Consider the following 12519-nt stretch of genomic DNA (forward strand, 5'->3'; position numbering starts at 1 on the left):
GGATTGATCACCCTGTCGCTGGCCGCCTTTGGGGAGGGTGTATAGTATGAAAGGCCGAAACACCCTAGGAACCAAAGGTTCACTACTGACGATGCGCTCCCCAAATTTCACCAGGCTCACTGTTCATGAACTCTTGGAAGTGCTTGCACAAAGGATAGTAAAATCTCATCCTGTGTTCTTTGGAATATGAAAATCAATGACAATAAAATGTAAAAACTGAAAAGTGCACGAAGACGCATGGAGAGGGGCATGTATTGAATCTCACTAAACCGTTAATATTCGCAGAGATATGTTCCTGTATGAGGGCCTGAACATTCAATCGGCGAATATTAATACTTAAAGCTTGTGAGGAAAATGGGCTTAAGGGGCATAAACATACAGTAATCCCTCGTCAACAGCAGGGGTTAGGTTCCTGGAAAAGGCCGCGGTAGGCAAACCCGCGGTTTGTAAAGCACAGGGGCCTATGGGAAATAGGGGTTCGGGGAACCACAGCCGTGGTCAGACTCGTCATAGGTTAACGAACTTGCCTGTTTATTAACTAAACGCCGAATAAAAATAGTCAATTACACAATACCATTATAAAACATAAATAAACATTGCATTAACTGTACATATCCTTAATTTTAACGATGATGCTGCTGACAATACAATGATGGGAGGAGTGGGTTATTAATGACAAATGAGTGGGCAGGCGTACATGTACATCATCGGAACGTAATCGGAAGAAAAACGGAAATAAAATAACGTTATCGATACGTTCTCAGGTTGGAATACGTACGGAGGCTCCCGCAAGGCCATGCGGGAGAGCGTGTGGCACGGTTTGGCGTTAGCCATGATAGGGTGCGGTCGTGTCGCTACGGTTCTCTGCGGTGAGTATAATCTTTAAAAACAATGGCACCAAGCCTCTCTAAATAAATTGAACGCTGGACCGCTTGCGCGTTCCGAGATTCAGCGGTGAAACGAGAACACCCACCCTGCAACTTGCAGAATGGGAAAAGGCTTCATGTGGTTGTGATGCGACGCAGCCCATGATGCTGCGAGAATGACAGTACAGTACAACAAAAGAGAGGGACAGCTCTGATCAAGCCACGCAGCGCCACGGGTGGCGCGGAGAACCGCGGTCCCCTCGAAATTCGTAAATGCGTCTGGCGGGACCCCGTGCTCATCCGTGGATACTCACATTTTCAGGCTGCGGTTGGTAAATTGGTATACAAATAATAATACAGAATCCGAGGTTGGAAAGTCCGCGATGGATTTCTGTACATTGCGTTTAAACATTAACATATAAACTGTGCATAGATGAATGAATACATATATTGCACGGTATTGTTTTGCTATTTAACTTACCTTTAACGATGATGAACATAACCATGTAAACGTTCAAACATTAGTTCATGACTAAATTATTATTACACGGTGTGGCATTTCAAAAACCATTGTAAAGAGTGCGGCAGATAGAGGCGGACCGAGAGGAAGAGCACTGCCATGCCTCACGACTTCCGGTCGAGTGTCAGTCAGCCGCGCACGCTATTGCCGCAAATATATAACAAAAAAAATACAACCCCGGAGAATTTTTTATAATAAACACGACTATAAAATTCGTCATGAATAACGCTGTTAGAAAACCTGCGAACATTATAAGGGTTTAACTGTAACACCGAGAGACAAACAAAGAGACACAAACGTCAGACACTATATTCACTGTTAACACAAGTGGGCTTTCAGCAGAAAACGACGTTGAGAGAATAGACGATGACTCGTGGTCGAGACTAACAATAAAACTCGAAAAATGCACACATTTTGCGAAACCGACTAATTATTGTTCAATCACGAACCTGGAGGCATCGATTAGAGTAGCAGCCGAGGCAGGGAATATTGGCAATGGTATGATAAGATGGGTTCAAGTGCTCCAATCCTTGAAGTCTTCACCCAGCAGTGGATAGATCATGGCTGATATGAATGACTTAAATAAGGTCCTCTATATGTTATCTCCCTACATTTATAACTACAGTATTAACAAATGTTTAAGTTAATTTTATTTAACCAGGTGAGAACTCAGAGACCAGGGTGAGTCTCATTGGCATTGGTCTGCCAGTAGGGGGCGATGTTTGATTGAGTGCTTTTGGGGTATTTTCTTTTAATACATAAGACCGAAGTAGGATTTCTTCACATTTCTGGCTATCGCCTGATGAAGCTGGTTGTAATCATCAGCGAAACGTCGTACTCGAATTGTAAATGTTGTGGGTTTACCCTCCAACACACCTGTGTGCTGAAGTAGTAATCGTCATGTTTTGTTTACGTGACAAACCTGACTAATTGGTTGTCTCCGGTGGTGGCGGGTTTAACGACACATATTTACGAGATCTAACCCCCAAAAAACCTTGATGGATAATATTGGTCACGAAAGCGTACATGTTCAACTGTATTTTTTCAAATTTCGATGCAATGTATTGCTATGCTTCTTTAAGTGTTCAACAACATTTTTTTTAACTGCAGTGTTTAAACGTGGGATGTCTACTCCGCCATGTGACACCCTTCATCGTACTCACAGTTCACGTTATGACTCATAGCAGCACACGCGATTCGGAACAATTTAATTTCTTGCAAATTTATTGGATTAGAAAATGGCCACATGTCAATAATCTATAATTTGTTTTGTGTTACTTACAACATGTTAGCACAAATACTGAAGCAATGGCCTGCAATCCCATTACAAGCAGTGAATGACAAAATAGTGTTAAGAGCCTTCATCGCTGTCTGTACATCCAGTTTGTTTCAAGCTCCTCCTGTTGTAAACAACCTCACTGCATCCAGTCCTTTTGATGGAATACTCACAAATAAAAAATCAAATAAATAAAAACATATTTAATAAACTCCTGAAGCTAGTACATTACAGTACATCTATTTACTGATGAAACACTTGTCAGAGTAGTCCAACGGTTCATTCTAATGAACCATTACATGAGCAATTGAATGGAAAGACATTTGGAAATACGATGTCATATGTATGCATGTATTTTGTATGTGCAAACAGTGGGGAACAGTGGCGCAGTGGTTAGCATGCTGCGCTACGAACTCGGCGATCAGTTCCATTTCCGCTCACGGGCAACACCAGCGACGTTATCTAAACCATTCCTCGGCCTCTCCTAGGTCGACTCAGCCTCACGTGAGTACCTAGTGTGATGTGTAAGTATCGCCACGAGGGAAACAAAGACGGCCGGGCGTGGTGCTGGCCACCCACCCTCTCATGTGCGTGCAGGCCTTCATAGGTGCTCTCAAACAGCACTTGCCCCAACAGTATGTTAACGCCATACAGGTGATCTGTCGTTGTGAAAATTGTATGTGCATTTGTCTGTGTACAATGTGTAGATGCAAGTATGGTATATTTCGATGTGTGCGTTTATATCCATGTACGTATAATTCATGTGCTCCATTAATTTTATAGTTGCAGAAAAAGTTTTTTTTTTATGTATAGGTGGTTATGGCCAACATTTTCTCAACAAAAAAGGAATATACTTTTTGTTAAAACGCATAAAGCAATGTTTCTCAATATAGATCGCACAAGCATGAGTGATTTATCAATAATTGGTGAGGCAAAAAAGGTGATAACATTTAAAATACTTTTCTTTTTCACATACAGTACCATTGGCTCCATATAACACTTTTTTATATTAACATTAAAACAAGCAAGCTCTTGTTCTGCATAATGCATACATCGTAAAAATAAAAATGACAATAAAAAAAATGAAGACTTGTAAAATATTACACTGTTTTAAAGTGTTGCTCTGATTCCTTTCAAGGCTGAGGGTGTGATAAGTGTTGCCCCGTGTACAGAGAAGTCCCTTTTTAGATGTCAACGCTGGTTGAGAATGTTACATGTTTGCTCCCTTAGTATTTGATCGTAGCATTGAGCGCTTCCAGCAAATACTCTTTTCACTTGGAATTTCACACTGAAGCACACTCCGTTTGGCCATTCCCATCGCCCCTTGTGTTGTCACCGCCCGATTCGCCCGTACGGCCAGATTTGGGGGTGGTGGGGGTGGTGGGGGGGTATGGCAGCAACGGGGTACAACTCTGCATGGCAAGCAGCACCGTTTTAGCCTTCAATGTCAGCAATGTGTGACAACTTCCATTATTTCGCATGTTTCATGGAAATGCCAATACTGCACGCGTATTTATGTACTGATCTCCCACCGCCCCCCCCCCATCTCTCATTTATATATTCACGTATATATAAGTTACATATATATGTATATTAATACCCAAGTTTTGTAGCTACAGGCAGCAGAGTTGTGTGGTGTGCGTGTTGCGCTGAAAGTCCGTTTTGGGATAAAAACACTGATATGTTTGCGTATGTCTGATAAGCAAGGTCTCATGATGCCAGACAGTGCTTGTGTGAAAGTAACAGTCAGTCCCCCGTAGATGCCTGTCATTTCAGATGCCAAAAGAGGTTGCTAATCTATCCGTGGGGTGTTAATGTCATTCTAAATTCCCCTACAACAAAAAATTCCCATCTCTTGCCTCCACAGATTTTCCTTTTTTTCCACATCTGAATTCCGAGAAGCTGCACACCATTTCTGAGAATCATGCCATGTTAACAGATTCCTAAAGTTACCACTCTTTTTGAAAGAGTTTTACTGTCCTAGCGCACTTGTTGCTCTTTCAGTGAAATTGTCTCGGAGTCCATGCAGTGCTGTTTTTTAATGCGTGCACAACCCACTTAATTTTCGGGTAGGTGTAGAAGTTCATGGTGCATTTTGTCAAACGAGCTTCCAACTTCATTTTCCTCATTTCGTCTTTTTAAATCTCATAAAGACCCCACACTGCGATTCATAAACATAAACAAAATAAACAAAGGTAATTCTCACTCTCAAAAGCCAAGTTTTGGCACAGTCCAGGACCAACATCTTCACTGGGACGACCGTAATTCCGTTCCTCTTTTCAATCAATGTTTGTCTCGACGGCTCCGTCAGTGAATAGCTTAGTTCTTCCACGGTGTCCTGAAACGTGAATCACAACCCGTCCACACGTACACCATAATGTCCCACAGGCTCCTGCACAGCGCCATTATAAGGATTTACCAGGGCATTGGTATAACAATAAAACAATGTCATTCTGCGACCCCATATGGGTAAGGGTCAAATAATCTCTCATGTCACTGGGGCCACGGATGGTTATTCGTGAGTCAGTCTACAATCTGGGTTCATATTTGCTCTTCAAACTCAACTCAAGATGTGCTACTCTTTTGCAGTTACTTCACGGAGGAAATCTATTTTTGGGGCACACCGTTGCAGACTGAGTTGATAATTGCAGTGTCAGGATCATTCTCATCGCTGCATTCCGCTGTAAATTGGCTTTCGAAAAAGCTGTGCCTCGGCTATATGAAGTTTCGCAAAAGCATCAGAAAGTTCACTTGACTCTGCCCGTTGCCTGCAGTGCAAGCAGGCGTAGACATGTAAAAACTAATTATGCGCATTTGACCAAAGGAGAAAAAAACCCGAGCAAAAAATAAACTGCTCAGAATGGATGAAGTTTGTGGTAGCATTATGATGTATGCTTATTAACAGCCAATGCTGAAGCGAAAAAAGCTTAATGAAGTGCATGAAACCTGAGATATATACAATCAAGGCTGAAAAAATGTACATGTACATGTACACCTATAAAGGCATATTGTTAAAGGTATATTGTATATACAAATGTAAATCTTGTTGTGCACTGTTATATTTTAACAAACACTATCGTTTTTAGATTTGTTTTCTTTCATCTATCATTTGACAGTCGAAAAGAAGGGAAAAAAAGCTTACAATGTTGGATGCTTTGAGTACCCTGTCTATAACAGAACAGGTTATGTGTTAACGCAGATGTGTAAATCATAACTACAGTCAAGCACGCACCAGAACCAAATAGGGCCAGGCTGCAACCTAGTTCAAAAGCAGAACACTGTACCGTTCAACAAGGCAGAAATAAAACGGACACCTTTGATAACCCCCCCACCCCAGGATACGCTTGTTATAATGTTACATTTTTACAATGTAACACAAACGTATACGTTCCAAAAATAGAACAGAAGCGAGAAAAAAGAAAAGAGCCCAAATCTACGTGCGCGAATGGCTTTTTCGCCAACAAAATCTTTTTTTAGTCTCCCAAGTGGAGGCACGGGAGGGTCGGACTCAAAAGCCTTCCTTCTGCTCTAGCTCACGGGGTATGAGCTGCTGCTCCTGTGCCGTTAGATCTTGATGGTCTCGGTGCCGTACACGTTGTAGCCCTCCTTGTACGTGAACCCCACACCGGGATTGGCTTGGCTGCCTCCTGACGTGGGGTTGTAGTTCGGCGGCGGCGGAGGGGGCGCCGGCGGCTTGAGAAGGCTCTGCGCCACCAGCTTCATACGCTTGGCCTCCGTGCGCGACTTGTAGCAGAACTCGATGAGAGCCACGAGCATGGCCAGACCGAGCCCTCCCACGAGGATGTAAAACACCCCGGCCACATTGCTGAGGCTCAGAGCGCTCGTTTTGTCCTATTCCGCGCGAACGGGAGGGTCGGGGTGGAGTAGGCGGGCGGGCCGGGCAGGCAGGCAGGAGGGTGGACGTAGTCGTCGCAGCAGCGAGTTATCCCGTTGGCGTTGTGGTCGTGCGGGTGGCCGGCCAGCCGCAAACGGCCAACCGACGATGAGGTTTGAGAATCATGCGATGGATAGAGGGAGAGGTGGACGTTTTAGGGTGGTGGTAGGGAAGTGTTGAGAAAGATCAACAGGTTAATAACATTTTTATCTACGTTTTAATAAGTGTGGATTTGGAAAGCACGGATTGTACAGTTGCCGATATTTTGCCAGCATCGGCAATACAGTACGTATTTTGCCACAAATGCCAAATGTACTATGCTGCAGCAAGCGTACACTTTGTGCGTATTTATGCAATGGTGTTATTGGTGCACCATACAAAATGTTTGCCAGGCTTTCTTTTGCTGTTATGAATGGGCAAATGATGGCCCAAACACAAGCCAAATACTACAGATGGTTGGTTATCACAGTATTTTGAATGGGACTCGGGAAAATACATGGTTTGAGATGTGAATGTAATGTAATTGGTTATGTGTTTACTTTATAAATACATATTATCTGCTCCATTATCATTTTACATTTAAATAGTAATTTTATATTGAATTAGTCATGCATTAAAATCTTTAATATTTATTAAAACCTGAATTTCTGAAATGTTTTAAAGTTTTTGCCTTTTTGAAAATACCAGATTGCTCTTAAAAAATAATCAGATATATTTGAATTGGCTTAATATTTGAAAACGGCACGTCAACACAGGTTACATTTATTCAGTGCATTCAATGAAAGCTTAATCAACCTAAGAGCAGTCTGTCTCCACATTGGGAAATTTGAGCAGTGATTTTGCCAATGCAGTAAAATTTTCTCGCGTGACAGACGGGGGGAGGATTAGCCCAGTGCAATTTGTCAAAGTTATCTTCCAAATTTAATTATGTTTTAAATTTGTGAGTCCTAGAAATTAGTGCACCGGTTTGATGTGAGCATTTCAAGACCAGTATCTGTTGGCTTATCTTAAGCAGGATTTTGTGTACGATTTTTTTACATTGGCATGTGCGTTATCCAGTTGGTAGGAGTCACTTTATTCAGAGCATTTACATTTGTATTTGGTTATTGCTTCGCACCGTGCATGGACGTATTTGACTTTGCTTTACTGTCATTGTAAAAATAAATCAGGCCAATGCTTTTGTGGGTTTGTGTTGCCATGTGTTATGTCGATAAGAAGTGCATCACGATATTTTAATGGATTAATTCAGATAATTAACAGTGCTTTCATTTTTTAAAGTAAATAATCTGGAGGGAAGTGCACATAAACGGCGAATTTTAATTTTCAAGACTCGCGAGAAATGTCATCAAATGCAATTCTCTGGCATTTAAACGTTAAAATGACATTAGTGGTTACACTTAACGTTCAACATCTCTGCAGCTCAGTGACATTTCCACCATAAATTGGTCTGGCCAAATTCATGTTTTGTCACACTTGATGGATGTTTGCCACATTTGTGAAAGATTCATAATTGCTTGATGTTAGTTTTCACAGTTAATGTGAGGTTTCTTGGAATATTTTTTAACGTGTATTCATTCGGGGCTTGTTTTGACGTGAGCAAAAGTATAATTTTAGACAAAGTTAAAATCTTGTTATTCATGACAGAATCATGACAGTTCAATAGATTTTGGACAAAATTGCACTCTTTTTATATGCGGCACCAAGGTAACAGTAATCATCTATCTAGAACCAAATTGTGAATATTAAATGTAATATAGTATCTTAGTATAAATTTATTGTTGTAAAAAGCTAATTCCAATTTTCATTAAAAAAATATACACTAAAATGTAATACATTTAAAAAGCATTGCATGTACCCTCCCCTGTATGATTAAAACTCTCATCAAATAAACAATTAAATTGTGGCATTCAGTTTTAAGTAATGCACACATCAGGCTCAAAATATTTTCACAGAAAAATCTAAAATCTAAATGCTGCATTAATTGTTAATGCAGCCAAGTGAATTGACATTACTATATTCATGACTGACAAGAGAAAATCCAAACGTAATATTTCGCTAAACTGTGAATTTAAATGCCAGTAAACTATATATTTATTTTTAGAATGAAGTATGCATGCATTACAAAGCCATCTCAGAGTGAAGTGTGACTAATTCGTAGTTGGCGTCATAAAATGTGACAGCTTGACTCGACGGATCACCAATTTGACTGGCAGAAGACTGCACAATGTTCATCACAAAACTTGAATAGAATGTAACATTTGCATTTTTTGCACGACAAAATATTTAAAGAGGAACAAACATTTTTTCTACAATATTACAAACATTATAAATATGTAATCATATAATGTACTATTGGGAAATAAACACAGGTGTAAATATAGCCAATTTGTAGATAAGTGAATTAGTATTTTTCATGTTAATACCATTAAAACAGATTTTATGACAGCTACTTTATACGTAGGGAATTTCGATCTCATGCAGTACTGTAATTACGTTATTAAGGTACAGACACATTCCTCTACTGCATACGGCATGTGTTGGAATTGTTCTTAGCAACATAGTCACTGGATGTTTATGTTCTCTAAGAAATTGCTTGCATATATCACACTGTTACCCTTCACAAGTTACCAAATGTACGGTGAGATATGGTAAAATGGCCATTTGTTGTATATCGATCAGGAACGCAGTCTCACAGTCTTTTGAACGTTTTATGTCAGTCTAATTTTCAAATAAATACTTCTGAATGGCATCAACATTTAGTAAGCCCATGTACCATAAACGTGCGCGAGTGTATGTGCAAACATACAATATCACGTGCACTCACACGCATCTATAGATTGTTGTAAAATAAAGTAATTACTGTAATCAAATACACATGACCAATTAAGCAGTATAAATGCAGAATGTATATGTGTTACTACGTAATTACTGAAATGAAATATACCCTTTTGTCAATCCTCTGCTGATTGAGGGCCTCCCTACACCGTGCAGGCTGTGGCGGTTATTTCACCACTGGTCGGTGCGGGGGCCCGTGAAACGTGGGAGCATCCACGTGGAAGTTAGGAGGAGCAATGGAATCACTGCCGTCTGCTGCCCACCACGCACGAGCCCACACGCCGATGGAACCCTCGATTGTGCGCGGTGGTCGCCCATCCAAGCACGTGGCCAGACTCAGGGGTTTGCTCAAGATAGGATGCACTCATTGAAAACGCATTTCTTTAGAAATGATTTTTGTGCTTAGTTTGTTGTCCTTCCAACGCACCTCATTAGCACGGTTGGATACGTACGGTGCGAAAGAAGTTCAACATGCACTGTCATTTGGTCACAGGCTTAGTAAATATCGTTCACTTATGAAAGGGCATACATTTTCCAACAATGTATTTTCTTTTCTGACACGACCAAGTGGATTTGACTCACCGACTGCCACTTGGACGAGGGCAATTTGAGAGCAACGCTGCAGATAGATGTTTGTTTGGCGGCTGTGAGAACGATTCCTCTGATGAAAAAAATGGCTTTTACTCATACACGCCCACCGCACGCAGTCCGCGCATCGTCACAGAGAGAAAGGGAGGCCCCACCCTCCCCCGGCAACAACTAACCTTATTTCCAGAGTCCTTGCCACCGCACTCCCCTTTATCGTACCACCATTTGTTTTTCAGCTTGTCTAAGACTCCTGCCTCACTCAGTTTCAAAACGGCAAGGTTTACCGGAGTTCTTTTCGTACCGGGAGGGAATAACATAAATAACAGCACATCGCGCGTTATGTTATGTTATTGAATGCCAACAAATCATTCAGCGCGTGGGGCGGCCGCAAAGCGATGACGCACGGCACCGAGGGAGTTTGCAGCTTCCTGTGGCAGACGTCCTCCCTAAGCCCTACGCGATCGCTTTGGGTAATCGGCAAAGTTTGAACTGCACACGAGCGCATTTTCGAGCACCGAAGACTCGCCTGCACTCCTTCCTGCGACCTCCGTCAACTTCACTGTCCAAAAATTCCTAATTGACAGTTTCTCTGGATGGCGTTGCTCGCATTTCATTTTGACATCACGGAGGGTCCACGTTTAATTGAGCGATCGGATGTCAAAATGGCGTTTCAACTGCAGAACGAATTTGGTTTACCTTATGATGCACGTGGGCAGTTATTCGCGGTTTGACGGGTCACTTTCAGACCAATTAAACATGTTTAATTTGGCCATGAGTTGTTTTAATAACCCGATTTGATTAATAATCAAGTTAAAGTGAAAGGCTAATCGTTTAGATACATAGAATGAGTGAATCCCTAGCAACCAAAGGAATATTGTCTTAAGTTTTTTTAACATTAAACACAAAGTCTAATGGTTATGGATTTATACCTGGTAGTAAAACATACACTCTCAACAAAAGTGTGCACGTTTCACTATAAATGCATAACCAACATATGTATAGCATGAAAGTATATTCAGCAAACTATTAATTTATTGAATCTTATAGGGATATTTCTGCTTAACTCATTACAATATGAATGGTTACATATATGCACTACACGAATTTCCATAACGAGAAAAGCAAAAATAACTTGAGTCCTTTGGTTGCGCGCCTGAGCCACTTCCTTGGGATTCCAATTAAAATGTAAAACTTAACAATTGTCAACGCTTCTGTAAAATCTCCTTTATTATCATCAGATAGTTTTTTCCCCCCCTCCAATGTTCTTCACTTCTACGGCTAGCACTCAGCTCGATGCAGCTTTGCCGATTACGAAGATAGTCGCCAGGTTACCAGACGAACGGGTGGACAGACGGACGGACGCTCAGGGAGGCCGAAGCTAACCTTGGAGTCGCCTCCCCCGCTTCCGCACTCGCCCTTGTCATACCACCATTTGTTTTTCAATTTGTCCAACAGGCCTTGTTCGTTCAGTTTTAGAACGGCCAGGTTAACTGCATCTCTTGGGGGTCGGGGCGAGGAGTTATGAGGTGCGGGTGGTCGGGCAACGGCGTTTTGGGGACCGCGGCCGTTACATTGTTGTTAGGGGGGGTAGGTAAGAGGGCGCAGGGATGAGTGTTGGGGGGTGGCAGGGGTGGGAGGAAACACACTTCGTCAGCTGGCTCAGACAGGCACCGTATGCAGCGTGGCTTTTGAAATGTTACGCTAAGCAGTGGTGGCCCTCTCGGCCAAATCATAAAGCAATGGGTTATACGTTCGTAGCAAAAATGTATTAATTGTCAGTGTGGTAATTATGACAGGGAGGTGGCGTCAAAATTATCATCTTTTTTTACTGCCGTTGCGAGATATTTTAGGCACACATATCAACTTAACACTCTCCGAGTGCTATGCTTATGAGGTTTGCTGTTGATGTCATTATAATTGCCACACTTTCAATTGTGCATGCCCCCACATTGCAGCATCTGATTCCAATGCCCCAAAATATGAAGGGGGATTGGATTAGAATGACCGGGGGACTGCTCATCGTTGCACCGCATTCAAAGGTGACATTTGGTTAGCAAAGTCGAGCTGTGCTTTCCATGAGAGGCAAGCCAATACAACGTACTGTGGCCATGGTCTGCAGGACCTATAGGGATATGTGGTTTTCTTAGGGAATGTTATCGCAAGCATTAAACGACACGGTTCAAACATCGAGCATGGCACGCTCATTTTTGACTTAGAGTCAGTCGCTGAAAAAGAAAACGAGAGGCTTAGGAAGAAGGAGAGAACAACACAGTGAGTCAGGATATTACAGACATCCAACAAAGGTGAAAACTCGAACCAATATATCCACCTGAAAGAAATACATCGCGTTAGAAACATCTTTGGGACTCGCATACCTGTACGAAATAAATGACCGACACAAGAAAGCACAGAAGGTATCCCTTGGATATCTGCAATGATTAATGGGGAAATTACAACAATAACCAAGGATTTAAAATACATCTCTATACAGTAATGTATATATGTCACATTGTCTCATGACATGCATTCAAGATTTCTG

General features: G+C 41.7%; 1 protein-coding gene across 2 annotated transcripts in view; it reads right to left on the reverse strand.

Moving 5' to 3' along the window:
- Positions 1-2592: 2592 nt before the first annotated feature.
- The window catches only part of LOC144722603 (glutamate receptor 2-like), a 214702-nt gene continuing 204775 nt past the window's right edge, over positions 2593-12519 (reverse strand). The window contains exons 14-15 of one of the 2 annotated variants that reach the window (XM_078600826.1): positions 10157-10271; positions 2593-6514 (exon numbers count right to left, since the gene is read on the reverse strand). In XM_078600826.1, the coding sequence (XP_078456952.1) occupies positions 6227-6514; positions 10157-10271 (403 nt within the window). In that variant the 3' untranslated portion in view covers positions 2593-6226. Of the gene's footprint in view, positions 6515-10156; positions 10272-11363; positions 11479-12519 lie in introns of both variants that reach the window. The other variant, XM_078600828.1, reaches the window with a different exon arrangement.

The sequence above is a fragment of the Lampetra planeri genome, chromosome 15 (assembly GCF_965212315.1).
Source record: "Lampetra planeri chromosome 15, kcLamPlan1.2.h2, whole genome shotgun sequence".
Classification (NCBI taxonomy): Eukaryota; Metazoa; Chordata; class Hyperoartia; order Petromyzontiformes; family Petromyzontidae; genus Lampetra; species Lampetra planeri.